The sequence below is a fragment of the Vanessa tameamea genome, chromosome 9 (genome assembly GCF_037043105.1).
Source record: "Vanessa tameamea isolate UH-Manoa-2023 chromosome 9, ilVanTame1 primary haplotype, whole genome shotgun sequence".
Taxonomy (NCBI): domain Eukaryota; kingdom Metazoa; phylum Arthropoda; class Insecta; order Lepidoptera; family Nymphalidae; genus Vanessa; species Vanessa tameamea.
The window spans coordinates 7350112-7370257 of record NC_087317.1 but is presented as its reverse complement, the minus strand read 5'-3'; the positions used below and the strand labels follow the sequence as shown (position 1 = coordinate 7370257).

Below are 20146 nucleotides of genomic sequence, written 5' to 3'. Positions count from 1 at the left end.
TATAACGGTAAACATTTCTTTTACCAGGTTCAATTCGAAATTAATGATTTCTTTAAAATGACGAAAGACTTTTTCTAAGAAACGAGGATGTGATTAGTAAATTATTTATTCGTGAATATTTTTAAACTTATATTCGTATTCATTATTTTTCTTAAAATTAATTCAAAGCTAAAATCATATCTCTCTGCTGTTGTTTTCGAATTTTTTCTAACATGATTATTGATATGGTTTCATTTTATATTTTTAAATAGAATATACAGTTTTAAATAACAAACAGCAATTAATTACTTAGAGTCATGATATATTTCAAAATCCTTTAAAAGCAACTGCCAAATAATTTATGAAATGTCAATTCTCCATTTTTTTTAAATAATCCGGTACATTGACTTAAGTGCTTACACGAGGAGCATTAAATATATCAGTGCCATTTATGTATTAATAGTTATAGGCATTATTTTTATGATTAACTTCTGAGTGTATAAATGTCACACTATATGAGTAGGTCACAACGGTCACAGCCAGCGTGTGTCACATTTAAAAGAAATCCTATAATCAAATTTGGTCAGGTGTATTTCAAAGAAATTATTTATGCTTTAGACGTAATTACGTCAATATCAACGTATAAACGGAGCATTTTTTATCATAAAATTATTATAAATATACATAAAATACGCGTAATGATTTATGTTTTAAAAGATTTTGTAGTATTCTTTTTTGGCTTTGGTTTTAGAACACATAAAAACACAAACAATTTAAACCAATTAAATTCAACACAACACTTTTTAAATGTTTTTTTTTTGTACAAACATAAACGGAGTATACTAGTTCTTCGATGAACCCGAAACAACTCACTGTTCACATTTTTTCCAATAAACAATAACAATTGACAATAGCCGGATAGCACCGAAAAGAGAAAATGTAATACAAGTATTTGAACTAAATATGAGCATGAAGTTAGTTACGAAAACAGTATTTATGTAAAAAGCGTGACACTATTCCGTGTTCATCTTTACGACAGTAAGTAATAAATGTTTTGGCTACCATCATAAAACGAAAAACTTCATTCTTGTTCAAAATTCTTGTTTTAAAACTGGTTAAGTGGGAGAATCGTTAAGTAATATATTTGTTTAAGTCTAAAAAGCAAAACCAAATAAGTCGTCTTTCAACTTTTTGCTTACACACAATACGAGGCAGTTAAATGCAGCCAAACTTAAAAGATTTTTAATATAGACAATTAAGTATCTATTAATATTATAGTATCATAAGTTATATTAAAGTGTAAATTTTTTTAAGATACATTTTAGTAAGTCTTGGGATCGTTAGCAAAATTGATGGAGACCCTAAACAAAAATATATTTTCAATCTAAGAATGTGTAGGCTAAAACCAGATTGGCCAAATACTCTTCTCAACTTTTCCGGTTAATACGTTTTTTGGTTATCTAAGTATTACTATGAAGAATTATAATATTTTAATTTAATTATAATTTGTAAGATCAACTACCTTATATTTAATATTTTTCGTATCCATTGGGTAATATTGGCTTTTAAACATATATTATATATATATGCTTAAAAGCCAATATTACCTAATAAATATATATATATATATATATATATATATTTGACTGTCTCGGTAGTGGATAGATATAGCACCGCTGATTGCAAGGTCGAAGATGTTTTGTTTTATGTTGTTTTTTTTTCAGAATCATCGGTAAAACAACAGTAATTATATTTCGTTATAAGAAATTTTAATATCTTTAAAAAATAATGACGTAAATTTTTATGTTTTAATTTTTTTCAAAACGCAAGTTCGACCAAGTTCATAGAATAACAATGGACAGTAAAAACAAAACTAAAATTGACAGTTAATCTATTATTAATTGTTCTGACCCTTAGCGTTTTTACGAGTTAATTATTGTAGGTAACAATCATCATTTTATAAACAGTTGAATAACAAGATTGAATAAATATTATGATATCCTGAAAAATTTACATTAGTTCGTAAAATATAGGTAAAGTATACAATGTTTGTTCAATATTAAATGATATAATTATATTTCATATCACCGAAAACAACATACGTATATATTTTGTTAATGTCGTTTTGGTCCATTACGGCCACGGCAACCACTATCGAAGGAGACTAACCAGCTGCGCGGATCATAATTGTTATAGTGTTATATTGTACAAGAGTCTACGCAAATCATAATCCGATGTGGAATCAAAGACAACGCAATCAGAAGGAGTTCAGCCACAGGACCAATGGGTTATCATGATATTCGAGGCACGGGAGTGTACACACTGTTAATTTCCAGACCTAGGGGCTGCTATTATTAGACCGAAAAACCTAAGAACTTTTTATGTATATTGTTGGACATTTCTTAGGTTAAGGGGTTATGTTGATGGTTGCTACATAAGCGGCTGAATACCGGCGCCTCTCGCCTCTTTTTCGGTTTGCATCCGTCGAGCGAGATAGACGTGGGTCATAATGTAGACTCTGTCATTTCTTTTAGATTGTTATTTGTTTTAATTTTGAAAGAATTTGTCTTATTTATTTCCAATAACGGTTTAAGTCATTGCAAATTTTAGTTTTAGGTAATAAATTGTACTTTTAAAAAAATTAAACCCGCTTCCGATTTCTAATAATATTATAACCCAGTATCCTCATGATCTGCTGATTTACAGATAGACAAACAGACAAGCTAAACTCACGAGGCAAATCAATTTAAGCTGTATAAATATTGGTCCTATTAAATTCGTGTCGCATGTCTGACTAAATATAATCGTCAAATTAGTATTGTTTGGATGATTGCCCTTCAATTATTTGTGATAATTGATTTAAAGGAAATGCATAGAAGCCAAATCATGGAATAGGACATAAGCTACTTTTTCAGATGTAAATTGAAAAATGGTACATTGTTCTTACACTTAGCAAAGAGGGTTGCTTGAGTATCTTTGTCGTAATCATGTTAAGATTAGCAGGACAGGTGCAGAATATATATAAAAACAATTACAAAAAATATATAGATTTTATCTTAGCTTTCTATATGCCATCTAAAATATGTACCACGCACTTAATGGCCATTCCACCGAAAAACAAAAATATAATGAATTGATGAGTCGGTTAAATGTTAAATGAACCAGACCATTTAGAAGCATATCATAATGGTGAAAATTTCTTACAGCGCCAATGTCTATGAGCGGTGGTGACCACTTATGAGGTGGCCCATTTGCCAGTCCGCCTACATGTATTATAGAAAACTTTTGAATCGTAATTCTACTAGATAAATTAAATATAAAGGTTCTTAGACAGTAAGTTGTGATTCGAAAAGGAATAATATTCTGAAAAGAACTGGCAAGAAACAGAATTTACATTTTCCGATTATTTTTCTCATTTTAATTAAACAGAACTATTTTAAAGAAACAGTAAAAATATTGTATAGTCACGAGAAGTAAAGGTTAACTTATAACAGCTAGTTTCTGACATCGCAAAGTCAATACATCCCGAGGCTCAGTTTAAGGCCCTATCTGGCAAAAACGATTTTTGTCGTTATCTTGTTTGGTGCGCTGTCTCTTCTCTGTGACTAGTAACGATTTTTTAGTCAATATTACCTCGAATTCCTTATTAGTGAATCGATTTTGATATTCCAAATGAAACTTTTAGGAACAGCAATTGATCAGCTTGGAATATTGTAGGTCGGACAATAGATTTTATAATTCGGGATATTTTGAAATTAAAGTCGATATTTAGAGTGCCTCAAACAAGACGACTACACTTGCCTTCCAACAATAAACCATTGATTACTTAGACATCTTTAAATATTTGTTTTTTTGTTTACAATGACCAAGTCTAACTCGGTCCTCGTCACCTTTACGGGATTGGGGTTTTTTTTGAAACAACGAATTCGTCAAACAAAGACCCTGCGCTTCAAAGAAGTTTACCAGCACTTGCCTTCTGTCATTTATACAGCCCAAAACGTAGGTTAAACATTCAATTCGCCGTTTACATATTACAGTAAGCCTTTGAGGTGTTGTTGACGGTCTTTGCGATCTCTTCGAATACGAGTTTTGTTACGACGAGGTCGACGAGGTCGACGCATATACATGTGCAATTTTCAGAAAGTGCCTGTTGAGCAATTTTAAGAACGCAACCCGGTTTGACACACACGTGATTTCCAAAAATACTAATAATCGAAATAAATTTTCGCCTGTACTTAGACCAATGCTGTTCAAAGGAGCCGACGATAAAATTAATTTATATTTAGCCGACAACGAGTAAGTGATTCATATAAAATGTTGTCTGTATTAAAAGAACATAGCTTTCCCATTTCTTGTATAGGAAAAATATTTTAACTTCTACCAGTTACACTTTTGAGATGTCTGGTGTGATAGATGATTATTGAATTGACTTAAGAAAAAGAGATAAAACACCTTGTAAAAAGAAAACGGATTAAAGATATTAAGCGCTTATTCGAATTAATATTAAATTATGGATAAAAAATCTAAGCGACATTAGGGTACGGATATAGGGTACAGGCTAAATGTTTTGAAGAGTGGCTTTCAGATGCAGGCAAAATTATTCAAACGCCAAATTCCGTAATTTGTATCAGGAAAAACCGATTAAGTCAAAATCACTTACTTTATTTGTGTAGTACTTTGTAGTGTAGTCCATCTCTTCTAAAATTGTATAAAATTTGCATCAATCCTATCGAATTCAAACTATACCAAGATAACCGAAGTTTTAAGCGACAAAAAAGTGCTCAGATCGTCACGAAGCAGAACTCTGGCGACGCAGAAAAATATATATCCAAATATGTATGTACATATATAATTCAATATCGGCCAGGATATCGCTTAATACAAATGGCCCGTGAATCCTCGATATGCAATTTAAATTCATATGAAAAATAAACTGTATAATCGTGTACAGAATCATATGAATATTTATTGATATTTTTAGAAAATTAGATTATAATTACAATTATTTTACATATGTGTATATCTTCTTATATGAAAACTAGACCTACGATTTGAGGAAAAATCTTGGGTTTTTAACACTTAATCAACTCACGACCGTTATTGAACCACACACGTTCGTTGCGGGAAATACCTTATGACCGAAGATAGTACGACAATAGATCACGGCGAGATGGATGTTATTGTTTGTTATCTTTTACAAAATATATGCAAGGTTTATTTTTAGAAGAGGTTAAGGGTTAATATTTCATATTATCAATCAATTAACTTTTTTTTTACACGACTGCTCGAAACAAAAATTTTTTTTTTTTTGTTCATGTGTATATATTGTAGCGTACTTGAAGATAGTATATTTTTGATTATAATTTTTATAATAACCAGATGAAATTTACAATTAATTTTATTGTATTAATCTATAATATAATAAATGTCTAAAGAAAATAAAAACAAAAAAAACATTTGGCTCTTTTATTGTATTATAAAAGTACAAAATGATTTTTACATATTAATAAATACATTCAAAAAAATTTGTATACTCGATCAAACATAAAATATTCATATTATACAAATCGCCATGAATTTATACTATGTGTTTACATTTATACATAAGTTAACTCACTATCTTACTTAAAATTAAGCAGCGGTAACTTAAACGGTACGTCTAAGGTAACTTGTCTTATTCCATACAATATAGATAAGATTATTTTGAAATTTAATAAAGATAGTAACTTTTATTTATTGTAAGATTATTATTTTTACGAAATTAAATGAAAACAGACAATTCATGTCAAAAAAAGTGTTAATAATTTGGTTTTCAATTGAAGAAGTGAGAATTTGTTATTGAGTAGATTTGGTTTTAAAAGATCAATATTCCAAAAAAGACTAGAACCTAAAAATATAATTTATGGCTTTCATATAATAGGCTAAAGACCACTACAGACTGCATAATTATAAATTTTAATTAAACTATGTTAAACTTAGTTACATTAAGCCTAGAAAACTTTTCTAAACACTGGCATTGTTTTGAATTATTCACAGCGACGAAACAAAAAAGTTTACTTATAATACATATTAAAAAAAAATCCTTCACACGTTTTTCGAATAGAATTAAATGGTGTATAAACGAGAAACAAAAAACTGCTTACGATGTTGTTCAGCAATAATACAAAATGTTTTTGTATTTCTGCACATTACATTACATTTACTCATACAGTTTACATTTACTCATACACGTATTGCATTTAATATTTGCAATAATATGTAATTAAATTCGAAAGATAAACAAGTTTCATGAATAATATTACAGTATCACAATTCAGAATCGATTCGTCATAGATTTTATTTAAATATAAAGAAAAAATACTGCATGTATACTGATGCCGTAAAATATCATTATATTTAATAATGCGCAGCTGTGAACATTTTATGTTATACAACATACATGTATATAAAAAATTACATCAGACTATTCAAAGAAATATTTAATAGTTTATTTGAAATGTACAACCTTTATATTGAATCTAAAATTATTTTCTCCCTATAGCAAATTTGCAGTCTGTAGCATTACAACTAGAGTACGAAAGACGCTCGGTTATTATTATATATACAAAATTATTGAATAAAAGCGGTTAATATTGAATTATTATTACTTAATGAACACATTTTATTTTACATAACAATATAGCAAGTGCATTTGCAAAGTAAAGTAACATCTCACAAACGTCCCTTGATGGATTAAAGTCTCCATTTGAGAAAAAAGTATGGTTCTGCTGCTTCAATGCAGATTCTTGGCAACGGATGTGGCAGAATCCCATTCGATATATGTAGGTTTCCTCACGATGTTTTCCCTCACCGCCAAGCACGAGACAAATTTTATAAATACAAATTATGCACATAAAATTAAATGGTGCTTGCATGGGTTAGATCCTGCAACCAACGGTTAAGATTCACGTATCTATTCACGGTTCTAACACCTGGGCCATCACAGGGCTATTGACTAACTGCTGATAGAAAGTCTAGCGTTAAAGCCCTACCTCGAAACTTTTCCAATTCAATGTGGCTATAATTGACTTAGTGCTCGGTGGGAAACGAATACTTAGTCTGTTAGAAAAAAATGTTCGACAACCCAACGACCCGATATGCAGCAAAACATATTTGTATACCTTTGGGACTCATACTGTTACTTGCACTATCAAACACATTTTCGCTATATGTTCTTTGCTTTCATGAATAACAACCGAACGCCTGAATATAAGAAATGAAGCCGTTTGCTAATTTATTGAATAAACCGAAATTTGAAATGAGTATTGGTTTTATTCATATATCAGTGTTCAGTAGAGCGAGGCAGTGAAGTTGGCAGATCGGCGAAGCGCGTGCGGTTGAATAGGTACGTAGCCACCGCCGTAACCTGCCTCCACGACACGAACTAAGCGTACATTGATCTGGAATTAAGCACAATGTATAATTATAGTAAGTATTATTACATTTTGCAAATAAGAGTTAATCTTAAAACATACTGCTAAATAATAACTTGGTAGGGCTTTATGCTAGCCCGGCAGGGTGGATGCCACCCACTCAACAGATATTCTACCGTCAAACAGTAATACTTACTATTGTTGTGTTCCGGTTTGTAAGGTGATATCATTTTAGCTTTCAAGGTTGGTATTGGCGTTATGAAAGGATTGGTTAATATTTCTTACAGCGGCTTGTCTACGGGCGGTGGTGACGACTTACCATCAAGTGGTCCATTTCCGCATCCGCCTACTTATTACATAAAAAACTAAGACAATAATAAAGTATATTTATTTTAGATATAGTCATCTCGACGGTTCCTGGATAGATGGTGCTGGTTGGAGAAGCGTCAAGCGAATTATTTTTGAGGAATGCTACATGCCAAGGTGTCTGATTGCGACTGAGAGATTTTTTTAGTGGTTGCCGTAACTTGTCTATAAGATATTAGCGTCTATATGTTGAAGACAAGGTTTATTATACGCTAACTGATTTTTGTAATCATTTTAAAAATCTACAAAACACTATGTCTCGTACAGAAACTGTTTATTTTTTTACACTCATTAGTTTTTTTACGAAACAGCCTTAAAATTATGGACAGTCGGTATAGATATTTATTTTCCAATTGAAGCAACTTTGCGTGTACAGAAAAAATAACGATAACGTTATATTTGCAATATTAACGCTACTGTCTGATAACATATTATACAAAGCTAAGAATCGATTATGTAATATATTAAAATTACAAAGAACAATATTTTAAATTGTGTCTTTATCACGCTACAATACAATACAATTCTACTTATACTACACGTTTCATCTCACATGTGTTAAAAAACACATTACACTAATTATAATTGATTGGCTTAATAACCATATAAAAGTTGATGACTTGATCCAAAATAAAAAATAACTGACTATTAATACTTCGCATATTCACGCCAGGAACTATAAATTTTATAAAATATTACATTTCGTTCTATCAGTTAAACAAAACTAGCCCTTTCCTCCCTATATAAAAATGTTCATCGCAGAGCATATTTAAATTATTGTTAATATGCAGATATCATTAAAAAGATAAAGAGTTATTGAATTCGTTCTCGAATTACCCGTGCGCTTAATACACACGAAGTTCATTTGATAACTAGTTGGTACCGTTTGAACGGAATTCCCAATAGACCTACATATCTAAATATATAAACCTCGTAGGTTGTAATACGATGGAATTTCATCCACAGAGTCTGATGCAAATAAAATAGGAAACATGTTACGTATAAACTGTCTCGTAACCATGACAATTAGAAGTAAATATGAAAATGATTCTGTATTAAATAACATTTTTTATGTTTTATGTATTATATAATAATTGAACAAACAAAATAGCGTAATAAAATTTTCGTTGATTATTATTCTTATCTATTTCACTTGTAAAAGTTTTAAGTTGTATAAATAACATAATTCCAGAGTTTTTATAAAAACATTCGAACTGATTTCTTCGTCTATTTAGTATCAACAGTGTATTTCATTCAATTTGTATGTTACAAACTGCCCATTTTTATAGTACAGTCATAGTAGAACTGAAATACAGTATGATATCGAGTAACACTATAAAAATGAATTACCTCATGCTTCGATACAGATCGTTTGAAGTACTTGTGGAAGCGCGTTGAAAGCGCCCATACAGCGCCATTGTCGCGCTCCACCCAGCGCACCTCCGCGCAGAACTGCAGTTTGTCTGCATCCTGAGCTAGCACTCTGCAAGCATACAAAAATACTCTCAGTCGATGCTATGGAGTTTGCTTGTTTTGTCTATACTAATGTTAAAATAGGTTTCTTTAAACGATACTGAATGTATTTTTTTATTAAGTATAGGAATGGCATGATATTTTGTCCCACATTTTATTTTATTTATAAAAAATATGTAACACTAGTCTGCGCTATAGGTACGGGCTATAGCGTTGGAGTAAGTTATTGAAGTATTATGAGTAAAGAGTTTTTAAGCAAATCCAACATTACTTTTGTCGATTGATAAAAAGTAAATATAACTAACGATATTTTTACGAAAATATTACACCTACATTTTCAGTTTTATTTATGTAGTTCTTCAAGTGGAACCACATACATTAATTTATTATATGGTATTTTTATAACAAAAAATAATCTATTATAAAACATATTTTAAAAGAAAAATCGTAATAGACATTTAATTGATTCAAATACCAATCATTCTTTTTTTATCCATCGACATATATGCGTCCGTATTTACGTAGGTTACACCCATGTATGTACAGTATGGATATAAATAACATAGTATCGATATAAAATTATGGTTATACATATAAATAACCTTCCGACCACTTAATTAAGAATTATCCGATATTAAGTTAATTCAAAAATATCATTGTTATAAAATAAACTACTTAATTATGGGAACGAGTCGATGAACCAAATCAGAATAATTTAGTAAATGTAAAACACCATTCTGTACCTGTGTGAGTTTGTAATAGGATTCCAGGCAGCTATTGCTGTTTCTGACATTGGACTGAAGATTATGGTGTCGTCCCTCGGATCCACGGCGAGACCAAGACCTTGGGAAGATTTACGTCCCACAAGATTAACCGGTAAGTCAGTTCCTTCTGCTGGGGGACCGGATGCAAGAACAGCTGTGGATACGCTGAATATTCTAGAAATAAATGTATAAATTTGAAAATAATGTTTTTATTTAATATGTAATTTAATTTCTTCAAGAGTATACAATTGAATAATTTAAAATGTATAATATTGAAACCGAGTATAAGTTGCGTGTTCTTATATGTAAATAATTGGTATACAAATTGTGAAAATGTACCTAGATTTATACAATTCCTAAAATAAACATATATGAAAGAGAATACCAACTATTTTGCCAATTTCCTATTTTGTTCATTTTGATATTTTCTTATGTACGTTTTTGTATCAATTAATAAGGTAAGTCTATTTACATATTAGTTCCAAAATTAATATGAATTCCTTGTGTAACATGCAAAGCACGATAGTTACACAAGGATTAACTTTTAGTTATAAAATATTACTAGAGTTATAACCTCAGCGTTTCGTTTGTCTTTGTTTACGTTATATTTCAATTTAACGTGGCATATTTTCACAATCTAAATCCAAAATACAATTAGGGTGAAAATAGCTCTGTATCACTAATTTTCATAATAACAGAAAGATCAGGCTGAAAGCTAAAAACTATACTATAATATATACGAAATACTTAGCTAAAAAATTTTTCTAAAAAATGTTTTTAATTAATATTATTAAGTTCACTCTACCGTTTGTCTAAAAATAAAGTACTTGTAATTACAAGCATAGCAACGCGTATCGCTTCTAAATTAATTATATGTATTTTGTTACGGGTTGTATATATATACCTTGTTTTATATTATTTACTTTTTCTTTTTATGGTATAGGTTGACGGACGAGCATCTGGGCCACTGATGATAAGTGGTCACCACCTCCCATAGACAATGGCGCTGTAAAAAATATTAACCATTCCTTACATCGCCATTGCGCCACCAACCTTGGGATCTAAGATGTTATGTCCCTTGTGCCTGTAGTTACACTGGCTCACTACCTCATAGATAATTATTTATGGAGTTAAAAGTTACCTGTCAGTAGCCAAAGGTTGGTAATAAAGTAATCCCTGGGCAGGAGAGTGGGCGAGACCGACAACGCCGTCCATGAGGGTGAACTTTTCACCGCCGATATCGTACTCTCCGAGGTCGGGGTCGGGGTACATAGATGCGTGGGTTACGCGCCAAGCATTGTCTCTTCTGCCATCATAGACGATAATACCTGAAATAATATAATGTCATGATAACTGCAATTTATATGATTCCCTTAACTGACCGACAAAATTTGAATTTAACATAAAAACCACTTGTTCTAAATTCATAGTAAGAAGTAAATCCTATAGACTGATTTCGACCACGGTGGTTCGAGGGGAACTGATACAATATGCAGAATATGGAGTATATTCCACCACGCTGCTCCAATGCGGGTTGGTGGAAAATGTAATGTATGTATGTGTCTGTGCAAAAACGGGTCCGATGAGTGGAAGGTGTTCCGGCGCTGGATTAACGGCTATGCTATGTTTTAAATGTCTCCACTATCAATGTCCAAACAGATAAATACTTAAAATAAACAAATCCTAATAATTGAGTACAGACTGACACTGAATTTGATTATTACCTAGAAACTAGACCTATGTAACGCTATATGCTAAACCAAGCCAAGCCTAGCCGAGCCAAGCCAAGCCAAGCCAAGCCAAGCCAAGCCAAGCCAAGCCTTAGAATTGAATAGCCGACCCAGTCTTTTCCGAACGTTACTCATTAACAATTATGCAAAAGGGATTGTCGCCCATGGCAACCAAAAACAAAAAAGAAAAGACGGGGTCGCTATAGCAACGAGGCGGTAAAAGATAACGGAGTGAAAAAAATATAAACGATTAATAATAAAAAATATATATAACATAGTTGTTGTTATTGCCTTTCGTTTCACTCAGAAGTGGGATATGAAACGTAATCGCCCTAACGAGTTTGTTGGCAATAAAATCCGTCCGCCTGGGTGGCATAGGCAAGAACGAAATGATTCTAGTGAAGATGAAGAATCACCGCCACCGCTCGCTAGAAAACTACTGAAATATTTACTAGAAAACGAAGTTGATAGGGCGATACGGGAACTCAATCAAGATTTCTTATCACTCAGTCATTTCGAAGGTCATCGTGCAGCGTCTCTTATTCCAGAATTTGATCCCGAAGGAGAAGATTGTACATTAACGGCTTGGATAAAAAAAATTGACCAGTCAGGAGATATTCACGGTTGGAGTGACAAAGTAAACGAGATAAACTTCGTGGTCAAGCCAGTAAGTGGTATAATCGTCTTGATGAATTATACCTACCTGGGACGAATGAAAGCGTATGTTGTTAGAGCTTTTCCCAAACAACGTGACTTCAGTGCATTATTTGATGAAATGATTACTAGGAAGAAACTGCCGAATGAAACAATGACTAAATATTATCAAGATTCAATCGCAATGTGCTTTCGTTGTAATTTATCTGACACCGCTAGCGTTTTATGCATAATAAGAGGCGGCTTAACATCTTCATTGTAATCTAACGCACGTGCATTTCAATGCCAGCGTCCGGATGAATTGTACGAGGGTTTCCTTTGTGCTCTCGCGATTACCGTTCACCTATATTCGAAGCAAAGGACAAGCCGAATAAGGATGCTAAGCAGTTGCCAAACCTGGACAAGAAGATAAACTCTGAATTTGATCCCTGTCCGCGTTGGAAGAAGACTTCGACACATCTTACGAAATTGCTCATTACCTGATCAACGGTTTTGTTTTAAGTGTGGTTTACAAGGTCATATCGCTGCCCTACCTCTTTAACTACCCAAAATAAACCATATGTCGATTCGAACAGTAACATTAAAGAAATCAAACTAGTGCAAAATTATAACGAGATTTACAAAAAGGTTGTGAGAGTAAACGGATTTTTTTGAAATCATATATGGATAAGGGAAACCAAGTGAATGATATAAACATTCAAATTGTTAATATACTGACGCTTAACGTTACACCATCAAGTATTTTTCTAAATTTTTCTAGAGACCTACTAAGAAGTCGCGGTGTCATAGAATTTACCTGAAAATCGATAGCAGTAAAGTAAAATGTAACGCACATATAACACAGATTGACAGGCGATTGAAGATGGCCAGAAATTTAGGGTGGTGACAACAAACAAATAATCCTTACCACCTGGTACCTCTATCATCAAAGTTCGGGTTCCAGGCAATTCCCAAGGAAATAATGTCTGCACAACAACGCGTCATTTTGAGCTGCAAGAAGTGTCCTACTCAGTACCAGCAACATTGCTTCGAGGCGATGAGGATTACTTGAAGATTATTAACACTGGTATTAAGAACGAAAATTGAGAAGCAGGCGAGTTTCTAGAAAGAGCAGATAGCTGTGTTGAATCTGCCAATTAGCCAAGCCGGGTAAGAACAGCCAAGCCATTACTATCTAAATTGCGTAATGTTTTGCCCAACCATAAGCCAAACTATTTAAGGACTAAAGTTTTAAATTCATATGGTTCTACATTTCCGTCTGCCTCCATCTTCCTCACGAATGACATAGATAATAATAGTATATAGTGGGTAGCTATAGTTGAAATCAGTATGGGGAAATCATCAAATAATCTTGAGTTGAAATATGCCTATAATAACTAGAGAGTTATTATAGTAAGGAAAAATAACGGTGATAGTCGGCTATGTGTTCATTATCGTGCTCTTAACGCTATTACTATAAAAGAAATATATATTTTGCCAAATATTGACGATCAGATTTCAAAGTTAGCCGGTAAAATATATTTTACGAGCCTTGATATGACTCTTAAGTTATCATCAACTGTTAATTGAAGACACTCATAAGACTGCTTTTATTACACCACAGTGTTGTTATGAATATCTGCGTGTGCCGTTTGGTTTAGCGAATGCACCTTCAGTCTTAAGCGAACGATCAATAAAATAGTTAATTCGATACGCTGTACACAAATGTCACAATCTTTATAAAGTGACGTTTCAGCAAATAAGATTCTTACCTTCTTAGATGATTAGTTAGTAATCACTAACTTCTACAAATTTTACTTCCGGTATAAAAATGTAAGCATCTGTAGTGCAAAATTTAATTTCAAAATTTAAAATTAAATATAAATACTGTTTTTTTTGCAAAACTAAGTGACTAAGGCCATGAAATTTCACATGACGGTTTGCAACCAGCAAAGCCAAAGTTAAAGGCAGTTTCAAAATTTCCTGAACCTAGGAATATACATGAAGTACGTCGGTTTATACGTCTTTGTAGTTACTTCCGAAAATTTATATATAAATTTGCAGTTATAGCTCACCTTTAGCGGAATTAACTAAGAAAAATGTGCCGTGGGCATGGAGTGGTAAGCAAGTAAGTTAAAGAAACATTTGTGCTCCAAGCCAGTTTTAGCTTTGTATGATCCAAATTTAAATATAGAAATACATACCGATGCATGCAAACTAGGAGTAGCAGGTATATTGTTACAACACTAGTTCGATAGTACCTTGCGTTCCGTTATGTATATTAGCCGAGTGGCGTCTAAGGAAGAAGCTATGTATCATAGTTATGAGCTTGAAACACAAGCCGTTGTTGAATCCTTGTGTAAGTTTCGGGTATATACTGTGGGCAAACATGTAAAGGTGGTCGCAGACTGTACCACTGTCCGTGCCACTCTTACAAAACGCGACATGATTCCCCGCATCGCAAGATGGTGGTTGTAAATATGATATTAGCTTAGAATATTGACCCGGCGAACGCATGAAACATGTAGACGCGTTTAGTAGGAATCCAATTGACGCTGTAAATATTAATCGCTTAGAAGTTACTAATTGGTTTTATACTGTTCAATATCAGGATGATAAATTGAAAAATATTATCGATCAACTGAAAACCGGATCAGCAGGACCCGATATTGTTAATAATTATGTGCTGTTAGACGATATGTTATATCGGAAGGCGTTCACTGGTAATAGACTCGTAGTGCCTGGAGAAGCTAGGTGGAAAATTGTACAAATGCATCATGATGATATAGGACAGGTAGGGTTTAAGGGGGTTACAAAAACTTTACTGGGCTGGTGTCTGCAGATTCACTCTGACCCTATCGTAGTGTAGCTTCTGTATCTGACAGTGCAAGCAGCTATGGTGACCAACTAGAGACAGAAGATCAAGATTGATTTACTAGAAAGCTAATCAACATTGTGTGCCCCATTGCGGGAGCAATTGTTACAGGATGGCCGATTGTAACGCTATATGCTAAACCAAGCCAAGCCTAGCCGAGCCAAGCCAAGCCAAGCCAAGCCAAGCCTTAGAATTGAATAGCCGACCCAGTCTTTTCCGAACGTTACTCATTAACAATTATGCAAAAGGGATTGTCGCCCATGGCAACCGATAACAGAAAAGAAAAGACGGGGTCGCTATAGCAACGAGGCGGTAAAAGATAACGGAGTGAAAAAAATATAAACGATTAATAATAAAAAATATATATAACATAGTTGTTGTTATTGCCTTTCGTTTCACCTACGAGGAAATAACTAATACTATTGATGAGGAACGTTGTTTTTGCTATTAATTTAATCATTTTGACTCAAAAGTTAAAAAAAATTGTGTGTGACATAGTCAAGATTGAATTAAATATTTAATTGCATATTGATTTACTCTTAGATTATTTATATATCTAGATGTGTGAAGTCGTAGTCTAGTAGAGTGTCACACTACAAAAGAACTAAAATGAGTTTAATTCATTATCATGGCGTCCGTGACAGCTATGCTTAACATTCGCCAAAAGTCAAACTACTTTAATAATATGCGTGAACTTAGTGGCCAAATGTTGGCCTTTTTTTCGCCACGTTTTCCGCTTCGACATGTAAATAATCAAAGCGTTTACTATATCCAATACGTTTGCTGACTATTGATATGTATTAATTCTGAGATAAAGCCCGTCTGCGTCGATTACGTATTGACATGAACACAAAATATAAGTAATATTTTCCATAGAATATTAAAACTTCAAAATTTACGAGTGCCATTTCCCAGCAGATTTTTTTTTCTTCGACACAAACATAGAAGCGTTTCCAAACTAACTTAATTCTTAAAAATGATCGCCAGTCCAAGTATTTTATCATTTGACTCGCTCGCTTGTTATAATTTATAATAGACGTTTACAATTGGTTCTGTACAAACAAATTGTATCATTCTGTAACATGAACTATTTCATAACGAAATATTAAATACTAATAATTCATTTTAATTGACTATCTACTAACCAAGTTTTTAAATCAAGCAGCTATTGATGTAACACTTACATGCATATTTGTGGGGAATTAATAAAAAATAATTAAGTACACTGCAAACAATCTTTAGTATTTTTTTAAATAATTATGACATATATAATAAAAGACAAACAACATAAAAACATAGTGCTACTTATTTATGATATAGTATTAAATAATAATAGTCAATTCTAACTTTCATGTTAACTTTATAAACTCAAACAATAGGTAATTAAACTATATAACTAACAAAAAGTAATAAACATTGTGTTTTACATGGTGATAATGTTCAAAATCACAAGAATGTTTTTGTTTTGGAACGTATACAGTTAATCTTACTAATATTATAAATTCGAATATTTTGATGGACGGATGTTTGTGACAGATCTGGACGAAATTTTGCATGGAGATAGATTTTATCGTTTGGAATATCATATAGGGTACTTTTTATTCCTAACACTAGCAAACCTTCACACTCAGTAGAACCCGCGGACGGAAACTATTTAGGTACAATGTTTAATTTATTTTATTTATATTAATAAGCGAATTTACATATTAATAAGAAAATTTAAAAAGATTTAATATCAATATTAAAAAATCACTAGTATGAATGTAGTAAGTAATATGTTTATTGTATACACTTGTTGTTAAAAACAGAAGCAAACTCCCAATCAACGTTAAAACTCAAGAGTACAATCTTCGGTTATTATATTTTCTTGTATAAACAATACTGTAATTGCTTAGTAATCAAATGTGTCAACGCATAATTTATGACTGCCCTCATATTTCAGTATGCTCGATTTCTGACCTCGTCACTCTGTTAAGTGAATTAACTACCACACGGCCGTTGCTGTTACAATTTTCAGTTACGCAATTATTTCGGAGAAAGCAGACTTTCGATACACGTCGCTGACTTAAACAGTGAAACATACGCATTAAAGTGAAGTTAATTGTTGCTAGTCTTGAATTTTAGTTTTAAAACTACAAAATAAGTATATTTAACTTCTTGTATACACTAGAATCAATCAAAAATTAGGAAATATGTCATCCACGGCTTTATTAACACGAATTTCTATAACAGTAGAAAATAAGGCCATCGTGGTCCAATATAATTTATCCATATCTAATCAGTGTGACAGATTTGGCGATCTTTGTGGCATCAGAAGTTATTTCTCTATTAGTTTTGAAATGATTTTATTAACATGCCTTATATATTGCAGTACATTGAAATGACTATTGCAACTGTCGCAATGTTTGTGGTTATAGAATTAGGTCAGTTGGACGTACGCTTACTTATACTTTTAAGCTAAGAATCAAACCATTTACTGCCCTTTTTCCATTGCCTTTTTGAATTTATTGTTTTGCTTAAACGTAATCGCATTGAAAGACTTTCATCATTTTCGAAAAAAGTTATCGATTAACAGAGACCCTTCTTTTGTTTCGATTATCAAAAAATTACCATCAATATATGAATGGTTCATTAAAATAACGAGAGTATTTACTCATAAAACCAAACAAAATAAAATTTAATTATGGTCTATTTTTACAGAAGCATTGCTAAAGAACGGCCTTACTCATTTAAGTGTGTTACGAAAAATAGTCTTTTGTAACGATAAATTTTAAGGAAATCACTGAAGAGACGCCTATTAAAATAAAATGTAAGCTAATAACATCTTACGCATACATATATTTTGCCTAAATAATAGAAATACAAGTGTGGTTTAATTTAGTTTTAAAACATATAATGAAGTAAAATACTAATTGAGTAAAAATGTAATTGTTCTTAAGCTATGAAATAAATAAAATGCAATGATGGTGTATAGATCTCATTCCCTGGTTTTGATAGTAACAAGTTGGATTGTAGTTGCTATCATTCTTCATTCTTACTACTCGTATATACTACTGTTACAAAACTACGAAAATAAGTTGAATTAAAGTAATCTAAATTCTACATTTATACACGAATGTAAGTAAAACATTTAATACATCTTGTTGATTTAGTGGTTAGACTGCTGATTCAGGAATACAACCGACAATAGATAACACGACAAAAAATCCAATAGCATGTTTTTTTCTGTCAATGATTTCTTTTGTAGTGGCTTGGATTTGTAAATTGGTAGTACACTACTAGCCCTTGGAAAACATGTAACGTGCCCAACGCCTTATATCAATATAATCTCCGACTTTGTCGGATTGCTGTCCCATCGAATTATTAACGTGAGTGAATAGAAAGTGCACATGTGTTTACGCAATACGAACAATTATGCACTATTATATCTCATGCGTAGTTGGGCAGGCTTTGATATTTTAGCGGGTCTTTCACGGTCCTACATACAGGTCTTGCGAATCAACTGAATTCCAAAGTAGTAGGGAGTGACTCCGCCCTTGAAAACAAGTCATGCGTGACTATCGACATCGTTGTCGAACCGGGTATTCCTTGGCGCGTTAAGAGGCCCTCGTCGAAAACCAGAATTGAGGAGCTGTAAGTAATACCGGAACAGAGTGTTTAAAAAAAAACATCTAGAGTCTATGTGGTTAATTACGATACCATTACATTTTGATATAACTTTATTTTGGCTACTTAAAAAACGGCAATAAAAAAAGTAATTAAAACACGTGCAATTTTAACAATAACAAAAAAGAAACACACTAATTGACATCCTCTATATTTATGATAAAGTATTTATGGCACGTCAATTTTGTTTTGAGTTTTGTCACTTTTAACTAGACCCGGATGTTAATGCGAGTGTAATAGATACTAGTCTCCGGTTCCCATGCGAAATTTCGTGATACCATTTCTAATCCAGCTCCGCTCTGCTCCAGCTATGAGGGAATTATATAAACGATAATTCTACAATAATTGTTACGCTACAATCACCTGGGAATAGTTTGCGTACAACGACGCACGTAAACAAATTTTCCACTTGCATTAACAATAAGTATTTCACTCATCAACAATTGTCTGGTCACGACTTTATATTTTATCACAGTTAAGACGCAGATATAAATGCATACAACTCATATGAGTGATACATACACAAAATGATGCATTATGTAAGATTTTGTATGTATTAAACAATTCAGAATGACCATAACATTAAAGACAAAAGTTAGACATGATTATGCCGCCTCAAAATGTGACGGTTGAAATTGTTATTTTTTGTGCTCTTTTATGCAATACGTGAGCGGTACTTGACGGTATGAAACACGCGATACAATTAAATAGTTCCGCTAAACTGAGTATGTATTGAACATATTCATTATTGGTTTTAGTAATCCCTATGATACTGTATCATTATCCAACCAAAATAGGCTCGACTGTATAGTCATAACTACTTTGTATTATTCAGATTTATATACGATTATGAACCATTTAAAATTACAAAAAAAATAATTGTTTAAATATTTCAAAAGAATAGTACTAAATACTGTTATAAAAAAAATTACGTTTTCTGTCTTGCGATGGTTCTGCATTTGACATTCATAAACTACAAAACTCAAACACAAATATCCAACAAACATTAGTGAGGCAGTCAGTTGCAATGACCGCAGCTTCAAATGGCCACTTAAGGAAATTCATTTTGATTCGTCTTGTACTACGGAACAGTCAACACGGTTGCGTTTCAAGCGTGATGATTTTTAACTAGTCAAATCGGAGAGCATGGCCCACAAAATAATCGTCGCGGTCTGGTTTTTTTTTTACGAAACTATATCTGTGCCTGACAATGGTTATACATAATTTGTTTTTTTCTTATCATTAAAA

The 20146-nt window shown here is 32.4% G+C and overlaps 1 protein-coding gene across 1 annotated transcript in view; it reads right to left on the bottom strand.

Annotated features, from left to right (window-relative positions):
• Positions 1 to 5431: 5431 nt before the first annotated feature.
• Positions 5432 to 20146, bottom strand: part of LOC113395071 (protein yellow-like) — a 36923-nt gene continuing 22208 nt past the window's right edge. Inside the window, exons 5-8 of the mRNA XM_026632617.2 lie at positions 11136 to 11322; positions 9974 to 10168; positions 9108 to 9240; positions 5432 to 7418 (exon numbers count right to left, since the gene is read on the bottom strand). Coding sequence (XP_026488402.2) covers positions 7308 to 7418; positions 9108 to 9240; positions 9974 to 10168; positions 11136 to 11322 — 626 coding nt within the window. The 3' untranslated portion in view covers positions 5432 to 7307. The remainder of the gene's footprint in view (positions 7419 to 9107; positions 9241 to 9973; positions 10169 to 11135; positions 11323 to 20146) is intronic.